This window comes from Aspergillus sydowii, assembly GCF_001890705.1.
Source record: "Aspergillus sydowii CBS 593.65 unplaced genomic scaffold ASPSYscaffold_11, whole genome shotgun sequence".
In the NCBI taxonomy this organism is placed as follows: Eukaryota; Fungi; Ascomycota; class Eurotiomycetes; order Eurotiales; family Aspergillaceae; genus Aspergillus; species Aspergillus sydowii.
The window spans coordinates 441,145-466,216 of record NW_024467869.1 but is presented as its reverse complement, the minus strand read 5'-3'; the positions used below and the strand labels follow the sequence as shown (position 1 = coordinate 466,216).

General features: G+C 51.2%; 11 protein-coding genes across 11 annotated transcripts; 9 read left to right on the top strand and 2 right to left on the bottom strand.

The window, feature by feature from the left end:
• Window positions 1-142: 142 nt before the first annotated feature.
• On the top strand, window positions 143-1,367 carry ASPSYDRAFT_48748 (uncharacterized protein). The gene is made up of 2 exons (XM_040847694.1): window positions 143-496; window positions 602-1,367. Exons 1-2 carry the CDS (start codon window positions 185-187, stop codon window positions 1,064-1,066), a joined length of 777 nt encoding a protein of 258 aa, XP_040699342.1. The 5' UTR covers window positions 143-184; the 3' UTR covers window positions 1,067-1,367.
• Window positions 1,368-2,054: 687 nt separating this feature from the next.
• ASPSYDRAFT_157784 (uncharacterized protein) lies at window positions 2,055-3,886 on the top strand (the record flags this gene model as incomplete). The annotated part of the gene is made up of 10 exons (XM_040842670.1): window positions 2,055-2,215; window positions 2,265-2,278; window positions 2,331-2,403; window positions 2,448-2,779; window positions 2,832-2,975; window positions 3,022-3,236; window positions 3,288-3,485; window positions 3,542-3,569; window positions 3,628-3,743; window positions 3,800-3,886. The coding sequence occupies 10 exons, from the start codon at window positions 2,055-2,057 to the stop codon at window positions 3,884-3,886; spliced, it is 1,368 nt and encodes a 455-aa protein (XP_040699341.1).
• Window positions 3,887-3,961: 75 nt separating this feature from the next.
• Window positions 3,962-6,005, bottom strand: ASPSYDRAFT_48746 (uncharacterized protein). The gene is made up of 3 exons (XM_040847692.1): window positions 5,127-6,005; window positions 4,927-5,061; window positions 3,962-4,857 (listed from the first exon to the last, which is right to left on the bottom strand). Exons 1-3 carry the CDS (start codon window positions 5,790-5,792, stop codon window positions 4,132-4,134), a joined length of 1,527 nt encoding a protein of 508 aa, XP_040699340.1. The 5' UTR covers window positions 5,793-6,005; the 3' UTR covers window positions 3,962-4,131.
• Window positions 6,006-6,526: 521 nt separating this feature from the next.
• ASPSYDRAFT_48743 (uncharacterized protein) lies at window positions 6,527-8,242 on the bottom strand. Its single transcript, XM_040847691.1, has 3 exons — window positions 8,127-8,242; window positions 7,956-8,080; window positions 6,527-7,908 (listed from the first exon to the last, which is right to left on the bottom strand). Exons 1-3 carry the CDS (start codon window positions 8,207-8,209, stop codon window positions 6,605-6,607), a joined length of 1,512 nt encoding a protein of 503 aa, XP_040699339.1. The 5' UTR covers window positions 8,210-8,242; the 3' UTR covers window positions 6,527-6,604.
• A 550-nt stretch (window positions 8,243-8,792) lies between these two features.
• Window positions 8,793-9,832, top strand: ASPSYDRAFT_48742 (SDR family NAD(P)-dependent oxidoreductase). The gene is made up of 2 exons (XM_040847690.1): window positions 8,793-9,293; window positions 9,342-9,832. Exons 1-2 carry the CDS (start codon window positions 8,843-8,845, stop codon window positions 9,656-9,658), a joined length of 768 nt encoding a protein of 255 aa, XP_040699338.1. The 5' UTR covers window positions 8,793-8,842; the 3' UTR covers window positions 9,659-9,832.
• A 569-nt stretch (window positions 9,833-10,401) lies between these two features.
• Window positions 10,402-12,069, top strand: ASPSYDRAFT_158019 (cytochrome P450; the record flags this gene model as incomplete). The annotated part of the gene is made up of 4 exons (XM_040842693.1): window positions 10,402-10,618; window positions 10,674-11,629; window positions 11,689-11,823; window positions 11,884-12,069. 4 exons carry the CDS (start codon window positions 10,402-10,404, stop codon window positions 12,067-12,069), a joined length of 1,494 nt encoding a protein of 497 aa, XP_040699337.1.
• Window positions 12,070-14,183: 2,114 nt separating this feature from the next.
• Window positions 14,184-15,359, top strand: ASPSYDRAFT_92663 (uncharacterized protein; the record flags this gene model as incomplete). The annotated part of the gene is made up of 2 exons (XM_040852714.1): window positions 14,184-14,464; window positions 14,891-15,359. The coding sequence occupies 2 exons, from the start codon at window positions 14,184-14,186 to the stop codon at window positions 15,357-15,359; spliced, it is 750 nt and encodes a 249-aa protein (XP_040699336.1).
• A 201-nt stretch (window positions 15,360-15,560) lies between these two features.
• On the top strand, window positions 15,561-17,354 carry ASPSYDRAFT_60474 (nucleobase:cation symporter-2 family protein; the record flags this gene model as incomplete). Its single annotated transcript, XM_040849860.1, has 1 exon — window positions 15,561-17,354. The coding sequence occupies one exon, from the start codon at window positions 15,561-15,563 to the stop codon at window positions 17,352-17,354; it is 1,794 nt and encodes a 597-aa protein (XP_040699335.1).
• A 2,133-nt stretch (window positions 17,355-19,487) lies between these two features.
• ASPSYDRAFT_92661 (ankyrin repeat domain-containing protein) lies at window positions 19,488-20,978 on the top strand (the record flags this gene model as incomplete). The annotated part of the gene is made up of 5 exons (XM_040852713.1): window positions 19,488-19,498; window positions 19,557-19,672; window positions 19,729-19,920; window positions 19,997-20,580; window positions 20,652-20,978. 5 exons carry the CDS (start codon window positions 19,488-19,490, stop codon window positions 20,976-20,978), a joined length of 1,230 nt encoding a protein of 409 aa, XP_040699334.1.
• A 1,013-nt stretch (window positions 20,979-21,991) lies between these two features.
• On the top strand, window positions 21,992-23,000 carry ASPSYDRAFT_48740 (uncharacterized protein). Its single transcript, XM_040847689.1, has 3 exons — window positions 21,992-22,186; window positions 22,258-22,511; window positions 22,603-23,000. Exons 1-3 carry the CDS (start codon window positions 22,013-22,015, stop codon window positions 22,703-22,705), a joined length of 531 nt encoding a protein of 176 aa, XP_040699333.1. The 5' UTR covers window positions 21,992-22,012; the 3' UTR covers window positions 22,706-23,000.
• Window positions 23,001-23,347: 347 nt separating this feature from the next.
• Window positions 23,348-25,043, top strand: ASPSYDRAFT_208424 (carotenoid oxygenase family protein; the record flags this gene model as incomplete). The annotated part of the gene is made up of 3 exons (XM_040843944.1): window positions 23,348-23,413; window positions 23,461-24,006; window positions 24,051-25,043. The coding sequence occupies 3 exons, from the start codon at window positions 23,348-23,350 to the stop codon at window positions 25,038-25,040; spliced, it is 1,602 nt and encodes a 533-aa protein (XP_040699332.1).
• Between the last annotated feature and the right edge of the window lie 29 nt (window positions 25,044-25,072).

The following is a 25,072-nucleotide window of genomic DNA, read 5'->3' as shown; positions in this document are numbered from 1 at the left end:
AGGGGCTGAAGGGCAGGAAACTAGGAATCCTTCTCCGTGTGCCAATCCTTCAAGAGGCTCTCTCGTTCCTTCACTTTTTCCTTCTTCAGTCCTCTTGTCGTGTGTGACCTTACTAACACCCTTGCGGTCGTGGTCTCGTCGCGATTCGATCATGATCCGAACAATCACCACATCGGGCTCAGGAATGGCATTCCTTCTTTGGCTCCAGCTTCTTTTCTTTCTGCCCAAAATACTAGCCAACGAAGCGACGCCTTGCTACGCCCCTGACACTACGCGCAGAGACGACAGATTCATGCCATGCATCTCCATGGAAGGCATGGACTCCATGTGCTGCCGGCTCAACGATCACGACCCGGATATCTGCAAACCAAACGGTCTCTGCTACTGGGAGAATGTAGACGGCGGCGGCAGGAATGGATGGTATAGAGGTCTCTGCACGAGTCAGGACTGGGATACCCCGAATTGTTTACCGAAGACCATCTGCGCTGATGATGATGTACGTTGACTTCCTTGCTGCAATATACCACGTCCAGTCCGGACCATACCATGCCATGCCAATGATACCACATTCGACTAACTGTAAACCCTGCTTCATACTTAGGCCGGCGGGAATTCAAGCTACTCATCCCAGCTGAATGACTGCAACAACGGGAATTATTGCTGCGGGAACAGTAGCGACTGCTGCACCGACGAGAAAATGTTCGCCATTAGCCCGACCTTGGTCCCGATCGGATCCTCTTCAAGCTCCAGTGCTACCGCGACCGTAACGGCGACCGTGTCGGGGAAAGCAGATTCATCTACAAAGACTGCGATCGGGCTGGGGGTGGGCATACCACTAGGTATCCTTGCGATCGCGGGCGCAGGAGGTGGGTTCTTATGGGGGAGACGGAGCATGAAGGCAAAATATGCACAGATCGGGAATCAAGGGTTTAATATGCCGATGGGCGTGTTTGGAGGAGGAGGAGGAAGAGGAGGCGTGGAGCAGGCGGATTCGAAATCTGTTCATGAGGCGGATGTTGTGCAGCCGCAGCCTTTGGAGCTTCCTGCTGGGAAGAATGATCGTTGATGGATTTATTGGATACACTACAATCCGGAGTAGGCTCTTTTGAAGAGCGAAGCTCCATTTTCACGCAGGGATTTCTTCCATCGGTCTACCGAAACAGGAGGGATGGCTCGTCGGGGTGGTTTGTCAATTAATACAGACTATTTTGACCATCCCCCGCTGTTCCATGCGCGATCTGGACTTCCGGTTTTAAGTCTCCGTCCACTATGCAAGACCGTTCAATGAATGACATTCTCAGCATCCAACCAAGTGTTGAATCTCCTACTTAAAAGCCAACCTGCGTATCAATAGCAATTCCCTGCCAGCTGGAGCATGTTATATCCGGTAAGCAGACCGATCAACATTCCGACTCTGACTGAGTTGAGGCTTTCTGTATTCTCTAATTGATATTCACTTGGTCTTTTTGAGCTTAGTTCAAGTGAACGACGATATTGTTCCAGTGGTTGATATACTCTCGGATGTGGGGGGCGACACAGGTACAGGTCCAGCAAATATATATATACACACTGACGCATGAAAGACAATCCACAGCAACACCATTTTCGTAAGCATTCGAACCAGGATATACTTTTTTTAACTTCCCAACATAAAGACAACACCCGTTGGATGAATCTTGGATAATTGTGGCCGTTGTATAGATTCACGTGATCAGCCACGCCACGGATCTGTGATTGGCTGTTCCTGCTGAGTCAGGTCTCTATTTTCGCCTCGGCCCGGTCTGTCTATGGATACTGTTAGGTAACAGGATGGAAGAGTGGAACTATGGGAGCAGCAGACTTTTCGATGCAAATTTCCGCAAGCCCGGGGTAGCGATGTGTCATCTGCAGCTCGGTGTCTCTGCTTGCTAGTTGCGTAGCTGCTGGTCTTGTTGCGGGCTACGACATCTACTACTCCGTACTGGGTGTTGATACAACAGAGCTGCTAGCTTCAGCATCACCCGGACTACGGCATCCCATTGCAGTATAGTGGCAGTAGACTATTGCATGACTCAATGGCCTCCAATTCAGTGCTCTCGCTGGAGGAGGCTCCAGGCCCGGATCACGGCCGCTACCCCGGCGATGAAGAGAAGGTAAACGACAAGAAGGCTCTCCCCGAGGATGTCTTTGGAGACGAGGAGAATGCGGAGATCAAGTACAAGGTGCTGAGTTGGTGGTACGTTCCCTCCGTTTATCCAGTGTATACAACTACTAATGCGCCATAGGCAAGCTGGCTTCCGTGAGTTGCCCAAGTATACTCTTCGCAAATTATCATCTAACATGCGCTACAGTGATGGTTGCTGAAACCGTTTCAATTGGTATCCTCTCACTACCGTCAGTGGTAGCTGCCCTGGGTCTTGTTCCGTAAGTTACTCTTAACGTATGTTTGGCCATTGGCTAAGTTTCAGGGCTGTCATCATCCTCGCGGCAATCGGTATCATGTCTACCTACACAGGCTACGTGATAGGGCAGTTCCGCTGGGCGTACCCCCATGTCCAGAGCATGGCTGATGCCGGAGAAGTGCTGGCTGGCAAGTTCGGCCGCGAGTTCCTCGGAATGGGCCAGTTGATCCTCATCATCTTTATCATGGGAAGCCACCTGCTTACTTTCACCGTGGCAATGAACACGCTCACCGACCATGGGACGTGCTCGCTTCTCTTTGGGGTCGTTGGGCTGGTTATCTCCTACGTGCTGTGTTTGCCGCGGTCGTCCGCCAACGTGTCTTACCTCTCCGTTATCTGTAAGTTCCTGTATATTCCCATCTACTGAAATAACCAGCTAACCTCGAGTAGCGTTTCTGAGCGTCTTCTCGTCTGTCTTGATCGTCATGATTGCAGTCGGCGTGGATCCTCCGTTCGATGGCACACCGCAGGCCGTAGTAGAGACAAACCTTTACCACGCTTTCCTCGGTGTATGCAACATTGTCTTTTCTTTCTGTAAGTCATGCCACCTCATACTTGATGACCAAGCTTACCCGTTTAGGTGGCCACGTCGCATTCTTCAGCTTCATTTCCGAACTGAAGGACCCCAGAGAATACCCCAAATCCCTCTTCCTGCTCCAAGGCACGGATACAATTCTGTATATCGTCAGTGCTGTCGTCATTTACTGCTACGCAGGGCCTGGGGTTACTTCGCCTGCACTGGGCTCAGCAAGCCCCATCATTGGAAAGATTGCCTACGGCATTGCACTCCCAACGGTATACACCCCCGTTAACCTTTCGAATGATGCAGCTGACAAACGAGGATAGATCATCATCGGCGGCGTCGTCAACGGCCACGTCGCCAGCAAGTACATCTACGTCCGCCTCTTCCGGAAAACAGACCGCATGCATAAGAAGGATCTTGTCGCCGTCGGGTCCTGGCTTCTTATTACCTTTTGTACATGGGTTCTAGCCTGGATCATTGCGTCTGCTATTCCTGTTTTCAATAACCTTCTGAGTCTGATTGTATGGTTGCCTTTCCACTCGTGTATGGATCAGGCATAGCTAACTGTGTAATCTAGGCTTCCATATTCGCTAGCTGGTTTACTTGTATGATCTTCTACATCTATCCCTATATTCATTCCATGGAACCAACTGACAGTTGCAGACGGATTCACTGGCATGTTCTGGCTCTACCTCAACAAAGGCCGCTTCTTCTCCACGCCGATGAAGAGCTTCTTGACTGTGCTCAATATCTTTATGATCGTCGTTGCTGCTGTTATTGTGAGTTGACTCATGGAAGGTATCCTGGCTTGTCACTAACATTGATCGTTGCGTAGTGCGGCTTAGGTCTATATGTATCCGGCAAAGCGCTGCACGAAGACTCGAGCACTGATAGTTTCTCCTGTGCGAATAACGCCTCATAGTTTGTCAGGCCATGTAGTCGGCCACTGGTTATATCGCCAGACTGACTACTCAAGATGCTGTGCTTATGTGGGATCATTGCAACTAATGTGAATACCTATATCATAAGCACTAGATCTCAATGTAATAGTTGAGATACCCACATCAGTATATATAAATCTGTACATTACCTACAATATACTCGCTTTACTATTATTCCGAATAAACGCTACTGACCATAGTTTCCTACAACATACAGATATCTCTGTTACGTCTCCAACGCTACAGAAAGATATCGGTTCGTCCACGATTCATACCAGACCAACCACCGCGCCCCAAGGAACATTTCTCGTTCTCTCTCTTCCCCTCCCTCCTCCAGTTTACTTAAACCGTTAAAATCCCTCTCCGAAATCCACTCCGCCCTAGTCCCAATGATCGACTCCGCCAGCGCATTCCTCTGCCCAAAATGCCACGACATGGCCGGGTCCAGATCCGTAGTCGCGTACTGAATAAGGAGTGCCTGCGCCGCTAGAGCCTGCGCCTCCTCTTCTGCCGTTGCGCGCGACGCGGGACACCCTGATATAGTTGCCAGAGCGCGGCAGATTTGCATCAGGCTGTAGAGGAAGAATCCGCGGAGTCTGATGCGGTCGGGGGATTCCGGTGTGATGGGGAGATCGAATAGTGATGGTGATCCTGCAAGTTGGGACCGGGCGTGGATCTCGTGTAACCTACTGTGTATGGACTGTGCGCGATCTAGAGTCACGGTCCTCAGATCGCTGCGTGCTTGTGTGTAGGGAAGGCCGTCCGGGAGTGGATTCTGGAAGAGGTCGAGCATGTTTTTCATGATTCCTGTGAGGAAGCTGACGCTGCTGAAGATTTCCCACCAGAGACTCATGTCTGGATTGGTTTCGCTGCAGGATGCATGACTGAACAGTTGTTGCCAGGCTGGGGCTTCGAAGATGGAAGTCTTTCTTCTGTATAGTTCGTCTACTAGCTGTGGGTGTCACTCGTATTAGGTTCAGTCCCAACCTACCCGCCAGTAGTTACCGGACAGAAAGCTCACAATAGATGGCCCCTGACTCTTCAATAACATCCAGTCAAACCTGGTCTGATGGTTATCCGGCCCTCGAAGCTCAACCAGCTTAATCCCGCCCCGATTATGCAGCACCCAGTGGTTTGCCTCGGGGAGACCGATCAACTAATCCAACACCAACATTACAACCATAGCGCGGAAAAAAGCAATGGAAAGGAGATGTCACTCACCTCGTACAGCGTCAATAGGCGCGTTGCACAGTAAACATCAGCACTCAGACACAGTCCGTTATCAGTAAGCGCACTCTGCAAGCTCTGCAATGCCCGAGCATACAGCGCGGAAATCGTCCCCGCCGTGACGTTGAACCCGAATATCTGACCCGCTCGCGCGGCAAGACAGTGCATCGCGTCGTCGAGAACTGCGCTCGCTCCGTAGCGACTGGGCAGGTAGCTCAGAAACGACGAGGACGACTGCTGCTGCAGGAGGCGGGTAAGGTGCGCGGCCTGTCCGTCTCCATGTTCGTGTAGGAACAGCGAGGCGGATTTACCCACATCCACGTCTGTGAAACTGGTCAGGTACGTGATATCGAAGTTGTACTTTGCCCGCAATGCCTCGTAGCCGGAAAACGAAGGCTGCGTTGTGAGGATCGGAGGTCCTCGACCTTGCACAAGCTGAAGCAAAGCAGACTCTGGATTAAAGGCATGCTTGTCGTCTTTACCCGTACTCTGCCCGCCCTGACTCTTCCGCCCAGACCGCGCAGCCTGCCGTCTGATCTGGGCTCTAGAGACCTCATCGTGCGGTCGTCCCGAGCGGTCATTCGAGGCATCAACAAACACAAACGCAGGCCCGTTTTTGGCGCGACTTCGCGGCTTCCTGGACGGTTGGCTCGGGCGCATTGGCGGATATCTGGCAGGCGGTGGCTAGGCGCATATTCTGTTATATTATATTCCTGGTGGCGATGGACGACGTGGTGGTTTATTTGGAGATTTTGCGATTTTGCGATTTGGAGTCGATTGTGCTGACTAAGGAGCCAAGCGAGGCCCCTCTTGCTGGACGATCCTCGATGGCCATCGCAATGGTCCATTGAGCTGTTTGTATGCTGTTGATCGCATATGTCGGTCAGTGACAGTATGGGATGTCTGGAGGGATGGGGAACGCAATCGCAGGTTGACTGATTACACGGACCATGGTTCCAAGTGCTTTGCCCTACTGGAAGGACTCTCCAGATGGGATATGATAGAAACGAGTATAAAATCATTGAGAGAGGCAATTCGGTAGTATTTGCATTGAGGTTTGGAAAAGTTGACCATATCGGTAAAGAAAAAGGCTTGAGACGACCCTTATATCTAAGCCCGACCAGGCTGAGACTCTGGAACAGCACCACTGGGATTCCGCTGCAACTAGGAGCTGGACTACCGGTAGTGGATACAGCCAGAGTCAATTGTCTCAGCACTGGCCGGATTAGGAAGCTGGCAAGGCTGTAGGATATGCACGGCCGAAAGGCTGAGGGCTGTCACTTGGCATCTACAAGCCACTGTTTTTCGGGGTGACTCTCATTGGCCTTGGGATGGCCCATTAAATTAATACGAGGACTAGTCATAGTGTACGGCAATCGTTGAAAATTGAAGTATGGGTTGTTGAATATCCACTCCAACCATGTTATATAAACGACCTATATAATACCCTACGCACGACATCACCTTATAATCTAAAGCAGCCACCTAAAGGCCGGATGGCGCCACTCCAAATCCTCAATCTGACGGGCACTCAGCCCATCAAGCCTCCTACCACTCCTCTCGCCAGCCTCCTCTCGCCTCCCATTATCCCACTTCGACCATATCAACATCCCAATCGCAATGAGAAGACACGTCGACCCCGTCGCAAGGTTCAGTCCATTGCCAATTGGATAATCCGGCCCGTCAAATGGGAGGAAGGACCATGTTGCCACAAGCCCCCCGATATTCCCCATCATCACGACTGTACCGATTGCGGCCGCGCGAGCAGTATCGGAGACAACGTTCACCGAGGCATGGGCTGTCGTCAAGACACCGACGGGGAACGAGCCGAAGGCGATTAAAAATGTTGCTCCATACCGAGCGCGCGAGTTATCAGTTGCTAGGAAGATGATATATCCCACCATCATGAAGATAGGAGTGATGATAAACAGACCCAGGCGTTTGTTGAACCGCCCGCTCAGATACGGAATGAGGATCGTAGAGAACGCACCGACGATATAAGGCGGGACGGTCTGGAGTTGTTGCTCGATGGTGCTCTTCTCGGGGTATATCGTGCGCACGATCGTGGGCGCAAAGAACGCGAGACCTTGCACTGTGACGCAGGCCAAGAGCATGATCCACGACGTGGCCTGGACGACAGGGTTGAAGATGCCGCGGGTGAGTTTCTTCTTGTCGAGTTTATCGAGGACTTCGCGTGCGCCGGCGTGTTCGTATTCAGAGCGGACGCGGCTGATTGCGAGCTCTTTCTCCTCCTTGGACAGCCACGCGGCGGTTTCCGGTCTGTCGGTTAGAGTTAGGAAGGCGAGGGCGCCGATTCCGATTGTGATGATGCCCTCGATGGCGAAGATCATGCGCCAGGTGTGCAGGCTTCCGAAGGAGGATAGGTTTAGGATTCCAGAGGCGAGGAGGCCGCCGAATGCGCCTGCCAGTGGGGCCATGACGAGGTAGATGGAGAGGCGGAGGGCGAGTTCGGCTTTTCGATACCACCGGGAGAGATAGTATGCGATTCCGGGGAACATGCCTGCTTCGAAGACGCCGAGGAGGAAGCGGACGCCGCATGCGCTGTTGAAGGAGTGCACAAAGGCCGTTCCCACGGAGCAGATTCCAAAGGCGAGTGTTATGGCTGGGAGGAACCATCCTGGGCCCATCCATTTGCAGGCGATGTTGGATGGGATTTCGAAGACGATGTAGGAGATGTAGAAGACGGAGAGGAGGGTGTTGTAGTCGTAGCCTGCCATGTCGAGATCGTCTTCGAGGCCGGCAAGGCGGGCGTTTCCTGCTACATTTAGTATCTCCTTGTATATTCATGGGTGATGTACATACCGATGTTAGCCCGGTCGATGAAGCAAAAGAGGTACATGAGCGAGACAGTAGGCACGATGTACCAATCGATCTTTCGACGCAATCGGCCTTCCGCTTTAGGGTCAAAGTGAAAAGCAGGGGCATGGCTGAAATGATATTAGCGACTATTGCAGATTACCTCAGAATACGTACTGATCTTTCTCTGAAGAAGACTCGGTAGGAGACTGGTAGTTGCTCTCCTCGACATGCTCAGCAAGGGCCTTTCCGTTTGCCATGATGGTTGTAACGGCTCAGTAATTGGGTCTGAAATCTTGAAAGAAAAGCACTGGCATTCTCCATACTCCTACCAGGAGCAGCCCGGTTATATTGGCATACAGCCCCATATCCGGGGAAGACCAAGCTGCGGGGAGCCAAGCACCATCCCTGATTGAACAGAGCAAACAAGCCAGCTGGTGATAGGCACTTATACACCCATAACGCACCACTCACAGAACAGCGGAGGCCCTGTTCCCTGTCATAGCACTTGGCACTGGGGAGACAGCGCTTGGCAGGCGGGCTTTCGGCAGATGAAGCGAGCCCTGAACTCCCGGATGTGGTGCTCTTGGCTGTGGAGGTGGGGATCTATACATGAAGCTTTTATATGTGTAGATAGTAGAGCTGTCGTATGTGACTGCATAGTAACTGCACAGCTGGAATTGCTCACACAGAAACACACTTGATAAGTTCAACCCCGGTACGATGATAAGCAGTTGCCCAGTTAAAAGTATAGGGGACAACCCCAGGTATAGTATGAAGATTGATGCCTGAGGTGTCATCGGACTTGGTCCGCCCCGTCGATGCAACTACCGAAACCCCGCCATCCCTCACGACTGCAAGCAACATTCTCCGAGTAGACGACCTCTTCGACAATGTCCCTCCAAGGAAAGGTCTACGCCGTCACCGGCGCAGCAAGTGGCATCGGCCGGGCAACAGCAAAACTGATCGCCGACCGCGGAGGCACAGTCTGCATCGCCGACGTCAACCGAGATGCGCTGAGCGAGGTCGAGGCATATTTCTCCGCAAAGACACCCCCCGTTCAGTACATGGCCACCCTAGTCGACGTGTCAAACAAGGAACAGGTGGAAAACTGGATCGCCGAGATCAAGGCCAAATACCACCGTCTGGACGGTGCAGCCAACGTCGCCGGCATTGGCGGGAAGGACCATGGGACCAAGACTGTAGCAGAGCTTGACGACGGTGAATGGCACAAGATCATCGGTATCAATCTGACTGGAGTCATGTATTGTCTGCGCGCACAGCTGAATGTGATCGAGGATAAGGGGTCGATTGTCAACATGGCCTCTATCCACTCCAAAATAGGTGAGACTTGAACCACTTGATTTCTTCGAATAATTCTAATTCTCATAGGAATGGCAAACTACGGCGCATACGCAGCGAGTAAGCACGGCGTGCTAGGTCTCACGCAGGCTGCTGCAAAGGAGAACGGCCACCGGGAGATCCGGGTCAATGCTGTCGCTCCAGGCCCAATCTATACGGAAATGATGCAGGGACATTGGGATCGTATTGGCCGGCCGGCCGATGCACCGTTTGATGATCCCATTGCATTCCAGCGACAGGGAACTCCCGAAGAGGTGGCGAATGTAGTTCTCTTCTTGCTGGGACCGGAGAGCTCGTTCGTCAGTGGGAGTTGTTATTCGGTTGATGGAGGTTGGCTGGCATCATAGTTGAACGGGAAGTGATTTGAAGTGGAATGTATATAATCTTTGAAAACAAGTATATTTATTCCACTTGATATAGTGTCATGCGTGAAACGCATCAAGCACTCACTCCACCAAGCAATGACCCGGTTCGTGTACTGTTCATACGGGCAACAGGCTGGTCAACGATCGCCAACGGGAACCCAGCTGGACCCAGAAAGCCCAATCAGTCCACGGAGTCAAGACCCGCAGTGGACAGAGGGCGGAGCGCAAGACAGAAGAAGATATTGCTTCGCTCTGGCAGCCCAACTCCGATTACCTCATCAGGTCCGATGTTGATCTCGGAGGCGGATCTGGATGCCCTCACCCGCTTACTAACGTCCTCTCTGTGACGAGTTGTGACAGTGCCCGTGGTTTCTCGGATAGAAGCCTTGCTGAGGTCTCTGCCAGTGCTTTATGGACCCGGCTAGAGAAAGGAGATGGTGTCGGTCTGCAACACTCTCTGTACCCTATCAAGAGCTGTGAGAAAGAGTCGCCGTCCATTGGATTTGGAATAGTGTGGAGTATACTGTACTGAAGACATCTCGGATCACTCCACAAGTTCCCAGCCAATGGATCGTAAAGCCTGTGTTGATCAACTGGATTTGGCCCGGATGAGTGCCGGAAAGCCGTGAAGACACAGGTATATAACTGACGGGGCATCTCCGAATCTACTTGACCATCATCTCAGGTAGTCGCTACTTCACTGTGGAATCACCGGAAACTGCATCATGATTTCTGATATTGCAGCCCTACCTCCCAACACACCGATACTCATTGCTACGTCTGGTGCTCTGCTTTTACTGTACTATCTAGTACCAACCCTTCTAAGCCCTCTGTGTGATGTTAAAGGCCCAGCTCTCGCCCGATATACGCGCCTCTGGGAGCTGTACCAGAACTGGCAGGGCCAGCTAGAACATGTCACAGTCGCTCTGCATAGGAAATACGGTACGTCAGGAGCATTGGCCTCTGCAGGACCTATATACTAACTCGCTTTTTATAGGCCCCATCGTCCGCCTAGCGCCGAATCGGTACAGCATCGGAGACCCCTCTGCCATTCGCACGATCTATGGCCCCGGCTCCAAATTCAGCAAATCCGACTATTACACACCTTTTGGTGCGCCCTTCGCGGACCACAAGGATGTCTTCTCGGAGACCAGCAATGAGAAGCACTCGGTCGAGCGGAGGAAGACATCCAACATGTACGCGATGAGTTCGTTGGTATCGTACGAGCCATTCGTCGACAAGGTTAATGGCGAGTTCATGGACGCATTAGCCGGTCATGCTCGGCAAGGGCGAGAATTCGATCTGTTTACCTGGATGCAGTTCTACGCCTTTGACGTTATCGGCGAGATCACCTTTGGTCGGTCGTTTGGTTTGATCGGGGAAGGTGAGGATAAGAGCGGCCTTTTGCATGCTGCTCACGTCGGCTCCATAGGGTACGGATCTATGGCAGGGCTGGTTCCTGAGATTCATCCGTTGTATCTCTGGCTTCAGAATGTTTTCCCCATTTACAGCTATATGGAGGTTATGCAAAGAGTGATAATGCAGCAGATTGGCGCGCGGACCAAAGGCGAGAGTTCCAGCGACCGCAAGGACTTCCTGGCAAAGTGCATTGAATTGAACAACGCTGGCAAACTGGATCAGTTTACCATGAACAATGTCATTGGGGCGAACCTTGGTGCTGGCTCTGATACTACGGGCATTAGCATGACTGCGATTATCTACTACCTCATGAAGAACCAGCATTGCTTGCAGAGGCTCCGCGAGGAGATTGATACGGCTGTTATGGAGGGGAATCTTTCAAATCCAGCTACATTCCAGGAAGGGCAGAAGCTTCCATACCTGCAAGCTACCATCAAAGAAGCCTTGAGACTGCATGCGGCCGTCGGCCAGATCCTGAGCAGAGTCGTCCCAGTGGGTGGTGCAGAGCTCGCCGGTCGACATTTTCCTCAGGGGGTAAGTCACTATCTATCGGTCTGTTTTCTTCAACAGCTACTAATTATACGCCCCGGCAGACCGTGGTCGGCGTCAATGCATGGGTGGTCCACAGCGACGAAAGCATCTGGGGCAAAGACGTGCACGAGTTCCGACCGGAGCGATGGCTCGTTTCGAAAGAGAAACTTGCATTTCTGGAACAGCATTTCCTAGCAGTAAGTTTTCGCTCATGTCCATCTGGTCGGATATGGAATTGGTGCTGATACGAACTACAGTTTGGTGCCGGCGCAAGAACCTGCATTGGCAAGAACATCTCGCTGCTTGAAATGACGAAACTGCTGCCTCAGCTCGTGCGCAGGTTTGATTTTGCTGCTGTAGACGATGCCGACTGGACAACGAGCAGTGGATGGTTTGTCAAGCAGAAGATTCAGGTCAAAGTCACTGAGCGTGAGGCTGACTGAAATTGTTGTGCCTCAAGTTGGCTTGGACTACCCGAATATTGACAAGTGAGAATACCAGTGAAGGTATTTAGCAGGTAGATATTATAGTAGCTAAACTAACAGAATTTAAGATTTTGGTTATATAGTAGAGACTTCTAGTCAGGCTAAGAGCCTAAGGGAGATTCCAGCTGGACTCTAACTTACCTATATTTAGACCCTGTAAGTTATAGATCCTGATCTATGTTTTAACTTTATAGAATGGGAGCTGACTCAGCCCGCGAGGGAACCCCTTTATATCGCGAAGGGCATGATATTAGAACTTCAGCGTTAATCTACTAGAATTCCTTAATTCTTGAAATATACTATTCATGACTCTTTATATCTCCTATTTAGGTGTATTACACCCTTTCACACTATTCATAACAACCCCTAAGGCCAAGGACCTTATATAGCTATTAGTCTTATTATAAAGTAGTTCCCTTAGTTTTAGCTATAAATAATATTATTAAAATCTATCTCTCTAGTATTCTTTAAGAATAGAGATTCCTCCAGGGGCTTTTACTTCTTCTAACTATATTATTACTATCTAAAATAGATAAATCTTTTCAGGTATCTAATCTTCTTCTCTACTTAACTTCTATCTTTGTTTGTGGCATCTCCCTCAGGAGGCATTCGTACCGCCGCTTAGGGTCTACATATATAATGTTGTTCGGTTCGTTTCAATTACCGAGAGAAACTCCCAAATACATTTTGAAACCCTGAATTCCCTCGTCGGAATCTCCCTGCCCAAACGGAGTCAATCACCAAGATCTCGATGAAAGTGAACACCAAACTTCCCCCAAAGACGAGACTATGGTATGTCCACACGTTCTTTGGGTCTAGGTCAACAGTCTGACATACGATGGCCCAGGGAAGTACATAGAATATATTTGAGATGGGTGATTGTGCGAGGTACCAGGAGGTGCGGGTTGCAAGGAGGATAGCTGTGAGCTGGGTTGAGACTTCGTAGAGAATGTAGCACCTATATTACTCTAGATAGGACTTACAGCAGGTGGAGCGAGGACGGAAGATATACCAGTCAATAGTATGCCACACATGTGCTACGATTTTTGAAACCGGCACCGAGGGGCAGAGCCAAAATGCGAAAGACTCGCACTCATATACGGACATGACCAGTAGAAGAGGAATCTCAAAAATAAGAACTATGACCACTGAGAGGAAGGCTGATCGGGTAACCACTACGACGTATTAGTGTCCTGACATAGCAACGACACTAGATACGAGCCAAAGGTATAACGCGTTACGAACAGCCGAATCGATAAGCACAGCAGACCCTGGCCTAAACAGGACGCGAAACCCACGGATAGATGGTGCCTCAGCCTTCCTCTTGCGGCTCATAGTCATGACGAAATACGAGAGGCCAGAAAAGGCTGCGATCATATCACAAGCAAGGCGTACCCCAGCTTGCATATTGACAGTTAGCACCCACCCGCCGACGCGGAACTTAGAAATTACAAGGAAAATATTCACCGCCACTTTGACGGAGCTGAACGTTTGGCTTATCCAGCGCGCGTGTTGCGTTGGAAACAGCAACTTCGACCGCAGAACTCAGAGAAGAAAAGGCGCTTATACGGACGTACGTTATACTTGCCTCTTGGACTTCATGTGGAACGAATTTAGATGAAAGCTCTCGTGCAGCACCTAGAAATACGATGCTTAGTACCGCCCCTAGAAAGGCTTGGACTATCAATAGTGTGTGCGCAAGCCCTAAGCGAGCTTTAATGGTTCGTGCTTCCTTCTTGTACGGAGTAGTATATCATGAGAGTACTCCGGAGCATATACGGCCTCGGGGGATAATGACACATGCCTGGTGCGTGGCGCTTAAGCAAGGCAGCACAGACCACCGTACATTATGGTATTCAGGGGCGGACGGGGTACAGAGTAGCTACAAGGTAGGACAATTCCACCGACCGTGCATGTCCTTGGTGACTCTGGCGAGGAGTGTCTGCATGTCTCAGATGCAAGAGCTTCGATCAATTTCATCCCCCCCCCGGGCTACTGACAATGGAGCTGTAGCTATGCTATTATAGCTGGTTGCCTTTCCAACCTTCAGCCAAGTCCGGGGAACTCCACCGATGGAGACCTCAACGGAGGACGGAGATGATCGTCGATTGAGCTTATCCCGAGAGTACTGTACCATCTCCATCGCTGTCGTCGTCAGTACCACCAAGTTCATCGTCACCGTCGGAACTCTCCAGTTCTCCAACACCGCCAAGTCTCGCCCCCAGATGAATCCTTCTCAAACAAGACCGCTGCCTCGTATTCTTGGTCTTTTGGGATGCTTCTCGTGGCGAGCTCCGATCGTGACCGATTACGTTTGGAAAGCCACAGCAGGGCGGTCGCAAATGAAGCAGTGGTACGCACGGGTGAAGGGAAGCAGACGGGAGAAGGAAGTGTTGGCATTATCAATGGATGGCGCTGAGGGGAGGGGAAGAAGTTCGGTAGCGACACGATCATCTCTGCTCGTAGGGATAGTAAGCAGAGAAGTGAGAGGGACCGGGAATCAAGGTTAACTCGTGCCAGCCATGTTGTCAAGCAGCCCACCCATATCGGGTTAGCGCAAGTGACTAACGTCTCATGAAATTTGGCTGGAATGGACACAGACTCCGAGAACGCGCCCCAAGCCCACTATCAGTGGTTTCCCCCCCCCCCACATTGAGCAGATCTAGCTCGCTCTGAGTAATGCGATGACTACTATCTGGTGGTTGGTGCGGACCCGAGACAGCACTGCAGCTGTTTGCGCGCAACAAGAGCTCCATATCACCCTCTGTTAACCGCCCAGGCGGGATAAGGGCTTGTCCGGGGACGCATCAGGCCGCCTGCTTGGCTCTCGGGGCCAAGCCTTGATCCAAGGTCGTGAGGAGTTCGGCGGTGCCCGTCTGGGCGCTGATAAGACTGGGTTTGGAACTGGCCTCGTGCAGCAAGTGAGGCTTCCTATCCAGACTCCACCGCCAAGAGCTGTTGGACGAGGGACCTACCATACGGCCCGGCTGCCTGCTCGCCGAGACCCCGACGCAGCCAACGGTGCCCTAAACTCTTGGCGCCCAGAGATAGAGACTATGGCATTATTCGATTCATCCACCTCATTCCCTCACGATACCCTCGAAACCGCTGATAATCGCTGCTCTGTCGCTGTCGTCCTCCTCGCCCGGACAATGCCGTCGTTTATAACCCGCCTCCACGCCCGCCTCGGTCTTGGGTTGTACTTCCCCCGCATTCCACCTGGCTCCTTCGCGGCTATTGCTTCGTGATCCCCCCCACCTGTCTAGCTGGGTGTTGTGGGTGATCGATTGTCGCGCCGTCGATCGATCCAAGCGATTTGGCATATATTGCCTGGCTGTTTCCCGCATTTTCTGCCTCGACATCCCGGGTGGAGGCTATTTATCCATCGACGGATACATTGGTTTGACATTAGACTCAGCTCAAGTCTACTACCCCTCGTCCGCCTCACCATGGATGGCCCTGATCAAATTGGCCCGGACTACCGTCCCAAGCGCACCCTGGTGGATCGTGGCCGCCGCATCGTCAAGACCTTGACCACGCGTGAGGGCCTCTTTGGCGACTATGACTACGCCTTCCTGTTCACGCCGCGCATCCCCTTCATCACCAAGGGCCACAGCACCGCCCCGTTCTTCGGCCTCGACGACAGGGTGCCCGTCTTTTTGGCCCTGCTGCTCGGCCTACAGCACTCCCTGGCCATGCTGGCGGGTGTGATTGCGCCTCCGCTCATCCTCGGTGGCAGCGGCGGCGTGGGCTTTGTCGGTGCCCAGTATCAATATCTCGTCTCCACCTCGCTGATCGTCTCGGGCCTGCTGTCGGCAGTGCAGATGGCCCGCTTCCACGTCTACAAGACCCGCTACTACATCGGCACCGGACTCATCTCCGTCGTCGGCACCTCCTTTGCAACCATTACCGTCGCGACCGGCACCTTCGCCCAGATGTACCAGACCGGCTACTGCCCGCTGGATGACAACGGCAACCGCCTGCCCTGCCCCAAGGGCTACGGTGCGCTGCTGGGCACCTCCTGTCTCTGCGCGCTGCTCGAGATCGGCCTCTCCTTTTTGAGCCCGCGCGTGCTCCGCAAGGTGTTCCCGCCGCTGGTGACCGGCCCCACGGTGCTGCTCATCGGAGTGCATCTCATCGAGAGCGGCATCAAAGACTGGGCCGGTGGCTCTGGCGGCTGCGGTGAGAACCCGGCGGCTAAACTGCTCTGTCCCAGCCCCGACGCCCCGCGGCCCCTCCCCTGGGGCAGCGCCGAGTTCATCGGACTAGGCTTCCTCGTCTTCGCGACGATCATCCTGTGTGAACGCTTCGGCTCGCCCATCATGAAGTCGTGCGCCGTCGTCATCGGCCTGCTGGTGGGCTGCATCGTCGCCGGCGCGTGCGGCTACTTCGACCAGTCCGGCATCGACGCCGCCCCCGTGGTCTCCTTCATCTGGGTGGAAACATTCCCGCTCTCCCTCTATCCACCCCTCATCCTCCCCTTACTGGCCGTCTATATCGTCATCATGATGGAGTCCATCGGCGACATCACCGCCACCTGCGACGTCTCCCAGGTGGAGGTCGAGGGGCCCACCTTCGACACGCGCATCCAGGGCGGCGTGCTGGGCAATGGACTGACCTGTCTGATCGGCGGTCTGGCCACCATCACGCCCATGTCCGTCTTCGCCCAGAACAACGGCGTCATCGCCCTGACCAGGTGCGCCAACCGCAAGGCCGGCTTCTGCTGCTGCATGTTCCTCGTCCTCATGGGCATCTTCACCAAGTTCGCCGCCGCTCTCATCGCCATCCCCAAGCCTGTCCTCGGCGGCATGACCACCTTCCTCTTCTCCTCCGTCGCCATCTCCGGCGTCCGCATCATCTCGACCATCCCCTTCACCCGTCGCAACCGCTTCATCCTCACCGCCTCCTTCGCCATCGGAATGGCCGCCACCCTCGTCCCGGAGTGGTTTAAGTACTTCTTCACCTACAGCGGGGACAACCACGCCCTGCAGGGTCTGCTCGACGCCGTCGTCCTCGTCATGACCAACGGTTTCGCCGTCACCGCCGTGCTGGGCCTGATCCTCAACATATGTCTACCGGAAGACCCAGCCGAGGAGGCCGCCCTGCTGGGCTTACCCCCGAATACCGCCGGCGAGACCACCGTCACTGAGAGCCCGGATTCCTCTGCCCATTTCAAGACGGATCCGGATCCCCCGGCGCCCAACACCAAGGAAGGGGATGATCGCGGCCCCGGGCGTGTATAATACACCTACCTACCTACCTGCCTACCTACCTCCCTTCGTTTACGACTTCTACTCCATCCATTCATGAGTTGGCTTCTCGATTGGTTCCGTCAGCGGGTCTCTTGAGGCTAACGGCCACATCATGAGGATATCTCCCTACCTAACTACCTACGTACATATATCTTGATTTTACACTATCTCATGCGTTAGCTTCTCGGTTCGGTTAGGCTGCTTGCACGTTTGATCCCGTGCGTGGTCTCTTGAAGCTGGCGTTAATGTCATGAAGATACCCTCTTTTATCTATCTTTGCTTTTATTCCATCGAAGGGGCCTATGAGGCCCGGTGTTGTTTGTATGTACTTATACGAATCGGATCTTTTATGCGACGGCAGAGACCCGAATAGGAATTGATCCACCAACGACAAGGATGTGGTATACAAAAAGTCGACAAGATGATATGCCAGGAGGATATCCTATACCAAACATCTACCACATCGTCTACCAAACGTATACTGGCCTATGGATCAAGGGATATATACAGAACACTCGTTTACCATGTATTTAGTCTTCATGCTTTTTAGCATTGTCAATTGGATGCCTACATTTGAACACCGCTAGTTCGATTCGTCAAGTCTTATCGTCCTTCACTATCGAGTATACGTACTTGCTAGACCTTGCTTCAACCCTTGTTGTGTTTAGTCTTTGATCAATGCCTCACCTCATCGGACCTTGGATTAGGTCATCAGACATCACCTCGTCGCACTTCGGACACTCGGTATAGTGTCACCTTGCTAAGTCTAGTAGGACTAGTCATCGGAGAGTTCAATCGCAAACACTAGCACGCAGACCGCTTGGAGAGATCTCAGGGTTTGACAGAGTGCAGCCAAAGTGACAGAGGAATTATCTAGTGTCAACAATAATCGGCATTTCTCATACAAACCAAGGTAGCGGTCATGAAACGAATGAATGAGGGTCTGAATTTTTGAAAATCTGTAATCTTAGGTTGCTTAAGTATTCCCGTCGAAATCCTCCCAGATGTGGTCGTCCTCATCCTTATCATAAGGATACAGGAATCATCCTAGTTGCGACACCGATAACTTCCGATATCCTGATAACATCGATGGCTGAATTACTCAGCTATTCTGGTAAAGTGGTCATTTTGGTTGACACCTTGTATATATCACGCGGGCTCTGGAAAATAAAGGGGTAGTTTACCTGCTTATAATGACTTTCTATTTGTATCCATGTCTGGTGGACACCGCTGCTGCCATAACCCTTTGCATGCTTAGCCTTTGACAAGGACTTATGCCCAATGATAGGCAATTTTTGGTCATCATGACCACAGCAAACAGAACATATATTAAATATGAAACCAAGTAGAAGCTCGCCGTCTTTTAGTCGAAGCTTTCGTTAAAACGTGGCCTGAAGCAGTGGAGAGAACTTCAAGCCACAGCTGGCCTTGGTCCTTAATCCACCGCGCGCCGGTAAAGGCGCGTCTGCCCTCGCTGTATAACCATTTGTGCCATCAGAACTGCCCGGTGTGAAGGGTTGCCTGGCGTGAATGATCTGACACGTGGCGCTCATGTTCCAAGCTGGCCGATTTCATTGGCCTCTATCATGAGTAGAGTATTTGTGTTAACAGGTATGTCCGATAGCTTAGATGAGAGTTTGATGTGGTGGGCAAGACGCTGTCAATTCCACGAGAAAACTCCCTCTCTTGGATTCCCTCTACTGTTGTTCCCACTGGGGAAAAACAAAACCCTCACAAAATAATGCTTAATCTCTCTCTTAAATATAGTGATCACTCTTAATCCTAGAGGAACTAAAGACTGCTTTATAGATTATAGTTAATATATAGAATAGAGTTATATTGCTAGCTTAAGCGAATTAATAGGATTTATAGTATATAGAATAGTTAAATGTTTATATAAAAAAGAATAATAATTAATATAGGCTAGAAACATAGTCTATCTTAATATATATAAGGTATAAGATTATAGATTCCTAACTCTAGATAAGCTAATTAAGTCTATAGGGAGAGATTTTAGAATTAGTATAAGATATATTTTCTATCGTAGACCTATTCTATTACCGCTGTGCCCCCTGACATTGATTGATTGGATAGCAAAGGACACCTACAAAGCCATTTCAAGAAATGGCGACTGCGTAAAGACAACAGTCGCGATTTCTACGTCTAGGCCAACCGTCGTATTGAAAAGTGCAGTCATGCGAAGCCCAAGAAGACACAGATCCGCTTGAACGGAAAAGCGATCAATGAGAAAACTATCCAGAAGAATATCCCGCGGCAGGTGTCGAGTTTTGCTCAAGCACACGCGGCAGGTCAGTCATGTAAACCCGGCTGATATAGGTATCCAGCATATACTGACATTCTCTAGCTGCAAGTCCAGCAACACCTCAAGGCTACAGCATCGTATCTTCTGCTGGCTCAACCCCAGGCCAGTCCCAAGACATTCCAGCGAGACCAAGCGAGACCCCATCCTCGAGCAAATCTGCATCACTTGAAAGTGACATAACAGAGAAAGGAGACCTGACCGAAATCAAATTACTTACTAAAGTCATGCAAGACTGTGGGGCTTTCCTCTTTCTATGGGGTCAAATGGGTGTCTACTACCCGGAGGAATCTGGCTCAACTGTATACTTCAGTTGCTGAGCGGATCATTACGGATACTTGGGATCTCCAATCACATCCCCGTCATACACCTCATCTTCTGCCAGTTCTAGGGTTCGACATCTTGTTGCACTCCTCATTCAAGGATGACTTTGAACGGGTTCAGCTACAACTACAGAATCTACCGCAGGATATCTACGCTGATACCGTCCGTGCTGCCAGGTTCATCGCATCGACAAGAGGCTGCGTCAGAGCCGCAGCAGCTCTGTTTGACAATCAGCTCAAAATAGATTCTCGTGATCCCAAGGGACAGGCATGCCTTGGGATAGCTGTGCTTCATAATCACCCAGCGATGATTTCATTTCTCATCGCCCGAAGAGCAAATGTCAATAATAGACGTCGCGACGGGCAAACGGTGTGGACTCAGATTTGTACTTCGGAAGACCATGAAACGGTGTCTCGGATTCTGATCAATGCCGGTGCTAATGTGACTACCACGGTTAATTTCGTCAATGGTCTTTACATCTCTGCCGCTGGTGGCCATATCGATGACGTCCGTCGTCTGCTTCGACGCGGGATGAACCCATCCACGCAAACGACCTTCTTGTGGGCTCCGCTAGTAAGTTTCAGCACCCGAGACCATGCCCGTTTATTGTATAATGATACTAATATCTGGCCTGAATAATTTAGCGTTGGGCTGCATCGATTGAGGTCGTGAAGGCTCTTGTTGGATCGGGGGCGGATGTGAACATGCGTTCTGATACCGGGCAGACACCACTTGCAACTAATGGACAAGACCCTGTGAAACCAGGGATTGCCTCATACAGCACGGAGCTGTGCTCAACCCTCTGCGCACCACCAAACCTCGGAAAAGAAATACAGCCCCCATGCCGTCTTCGTCCACTACCACTAGACCAAACCAAGAACAAGCCAAACCAACCACAATGGGTTCTGGGCTTCTCCAGTCTATGGATAGTACAGCTTTTGTACATCCAAGCCACCCATATCCAACAATAGCTTCCTCTCCTGCTTCTTCTTCTTTTCACAGTCTGCCCTTACGATATTCTGAACCTGTCTTGAGAATGTGGAATGCCGACGGTGCTCCTTATCCCGCTTCACCAAGGGTGCATATGGAAACACCTTCGATCACTTCTCAGCCTCAGATGTCTGGAGTCGATGACCATTTGCTTCTCAATGACCCTCCAATGCCCGCGCCGCGTTGGTGAGTATAATCCCCACACCCATGTCTGATTTTAAGATGTCGGCTGTTGGGAGAGTTCCGGATTAAGTATTAGTATTAGAAAGGTTTAATACATCAGCGGGCCGGACCCCATTCTTAAGCAGTCAGGAAATAAATTATGAATAGGAATAGGAAAGAAAAATATATATGCATATAAGCTATAATAATATTATGTATTTCTTATTCTATAGGCCTCCTCTGCAAGGGGTTCTAAAACAAATACAGAAAAGGGCTATTTGCTAGGGGCAAGGTCCGAAACGAGTGAATGTTGGTATCCACGAGTGGAAGCTATATTTAGATATAAATTTGGTGTTCGCGCAGCATATCCCCAAAAAGGTCGAGTATACAAGTTTTGTATAGTGGGTGCAGTGCAGATCAATAACAACTCCTTCATGTTATCAATACTTTGACACGCTGAAGAAATATCCTCAAAGGTGGCGATGAGGCCTTGTGGAGTGGACCAAAATGCATTTGCCGATCCATCCTGCACTCAGGGTCCTGCATACGCTGCCATCGTGGCGCTTCATCGGTGATCGTCAGGCGTTCCATGTTAAATTTCTTGGGAGCAGCTCTGCATCCAATCCGCATGCTCGATCTGAGGAATGTTGGAACTTGCGAGGCTCAGATGCTCCGCCATCCTCGTAGGGCTTGGCCGACGTAGCCAGCAGACACGCAATACGAGACTCGAGAGGAACAGTCTGCACAATATATCAAGCTCTCTCTCGCTACCGATGTTGAATCAATATTCAAGTTTAATCTGGTCGACTAATCTAACACTGCTTTCGCATTCCTCCCTTTAGCACAACTCAACATGAACAACCCGTACTACGCAGACGACTGCCACAAGGCCATCATCGGCCTTCGCATCCTGAGCATCATCACCACTCTCCCCGTATTCCCTGCGCTGGCATGGACTATCCCAGCTCACGCCAAGGTCATGAACGACGGCATCAGTTGGGGCGTCAACCCTTGGGTGCTTGCAGGGGTACGCAGCTATCCCTCGAGTCTACGGTTATACCACCCTAGAAGCATTCACTAACGTCCTGGAACTAATAGGGCGCCTTTACATTTCTTTGGTCCGCGACCGTCCTAGTCCTCCGCCTCGCCATGAACAAACCCATCCACCCAGGCGTCTATGTCGGCTTCGACCTCACCTCCTTCGGCTTCCTAACCGCCGTGACGATTGTAATGGCTCTCTTCATGGAGCCGTTCTTTGGCTCGGAATATTCGTGTCTTCGTGGTCGTGAGTGTGGTGGGCTAGTCCTAGCCCGTGTGGAGTGGTATGCGGCTATCATGTCGTTCATTTGCTGGTGCGTCGACTTACCTACCTACCTCGCTACCTATATAACTTCCTAGCTTGCTATCCTTACTCGGTCTTGCTAACTTGATATTCTTGTATAGTGCGTCGCAGGCAATCCTCTTCATCTGGGCTTGCTGGGCGACGGATAAACATCGCAAGAGCAAGAAGCACGCCGCGCGCAAGGAACAGGCTATCGCTGCGTAAACGATTTATGATATATCTACGAGCTATACGGTCCAATATGAGATACGGGCTTATGATTATAACAATGGGATGCACCCTCCCTCGGTATACCGTGATACAGTCCGGGCATGGATGTGGACATGGACATGGATATGGACACGGACACGGACACGGGGATTCGAACGGACAAGGATCCGGGGTATAACTATTACTCTCGGTTGCTAATACTTAGTGTTTAATACTTAATATCTAGACTACTTTTCATTCGCTCGCTTATATGCGGCGTCTGCTAATATTTAATACTACTGGTGCCTGCATGATCTCCTCAACCCAAATATCACAGCTGAATCCTGCGGAGGTATTTTCAAATACGCCCTGATACTTTGGGCGATTATTTGCTCGCTAAAGCCTTTATTCTGTTGGTTCGCGAATACGAGCTGAGTTGATGTGCGTCAGTGCGCTTCCATTTAGTGTCGAGGCTTGGGACTCATGAAGGCTTTGGCTGGTTGGGCTGAGGCTGAGGCAGATGTTTAGAAGATTAAATAGAGCATTATAGGTAGTTGTCTATATAAAGACGTTGCCGGGTCAGATTTGTTCATATTTCGAAAGAGTACACTTCATTACTCTATTAACTCTAGCCGTTAGTATAAATACAGTGTGAGCATGGACTCCAAATTGAAGGACACTCCAACCACGGCGCCATATAAGAACTGGCCGAACGATGCTGCTGTATGTCCTACCCAACCTCATTTGCCGAATTATACTGACCTTCCCAGTTCGAAGCAAGCACAACCTCGCCAAAGCCGACAGAACTCAAAGTCATTGGACGATTCCCACCAGAGGTAGCAGGCACGCTCTACAGAACTGGACCGGGACATTACAAACTCAACACTCCGAATGGAGAGTACAAGCGCAGCCACTGGTTCGACGGATTCAGCCAGATCCACCGATTCCAGATCGTCCCTGACACAGAGAGCCCGGGAACCTGTCGCGTGTTCTACACGTCCAGAAGCCAGGTCGACGAGCTACTTGAGGAGGCGCGCAGGGGCGGAAATATCGACAAATACATCACCTTCGGGCAGAAGAGGGATCCCTGCATGTCGTATTTTGAGAAGGTCAAGACTAGTTTCCATCCAGCGGCCCCGAGTAGTGAGCGGCCGGCAATGGCCAATATGTGGGTTACTGTGACGCCCAATATGCCAGGGATGCCGGAGGGTACGGTGACGGCTTTGACGGATGCGAATCAAATTCAGACTATTGATATGGATACCCTGCAGCCGGTGGGTGTTACGCGACAGACAACTTTGCACCCGGATTTGAAGGTAGTGCTACCCTGCTCAGTATGTGTTCAATGCTAACTGAATAGGGTGACATGTCCTGTGCACACGCTGCATACGACCCAGTGACCGGAGATCTATACAACTTCAACCTCGAATTCGGCCGCTCAGCCAAATATCGCATTTTCCGTACATCGGCAAAGACAGGCAAGACTGAAATCATCGCGACCATCGGGTCCGGGGTGAAACCTGCATACATCCACTCGTTTTTCCTGTCGGGGGACTTTGTTATCCTCTGCATCTGGCCGCTGTACTTCACTGGCTACGGCGCATCAGTGCTTTGGGAGAGAAACGTGATCGACGCCCTGAAGTTCAATCCCCAGGCGGAAACGAAGTGGTTGGTGATAGACAGGAAGGGGGATAGAGGTCATGTCGCAACGTTCACCAGCCCTGCCTTTTTCAGCTTCCACACGGTGAACGCTTTCCAGGAAGACCGTGATGGAGCAGTTGATATAATATGTGATATCATCCAGTTCCCGAACGATAGCATACTGCGGAGTCTATATTTTGAGAACATCCTCTCAACCGGCGAGGGCAAGCCGCCTCACGACGGCAACATACCGAGTCTGGTGCGGTACAAGCTCTCTGGTGTTCCGACAGAGGGAATCAAGAAGTATGTAGAGGCTGCGGAAGTCATTACGAAAATTGATGCAGCTGGGGAGCTGCCGACCATCAATCCAATGTACGCTACGAAGAGACAGAGGTATGCGTATGGTATCGTTGACAGGGGCAATTCATCGTTTGTGGACGGGCTGGCAAAGACAGACCTGGAGACCGGAGAGATCACATATTGGGGCAAGGAACCACAGCCTCATACGCCTGGAGAAGCGATCTTTATCCCTGATGGGACGGACGAGGCTGAAGATGCAGGGTTCCTGTTGAGCGTGGTGCTGGACGGAGAGAGCGGGCGGTCGTACTTGGTGTGTTTATCTGCAAGGGACATGACGGAGATAGGGCGAGCCGAGGCAGAGCATGCCATTGCACTTGGACTGCATGGGCATCATAGCAGTGTTGGATGATCGTGATGGATGGTTAAATAGGAGAGGGAAGA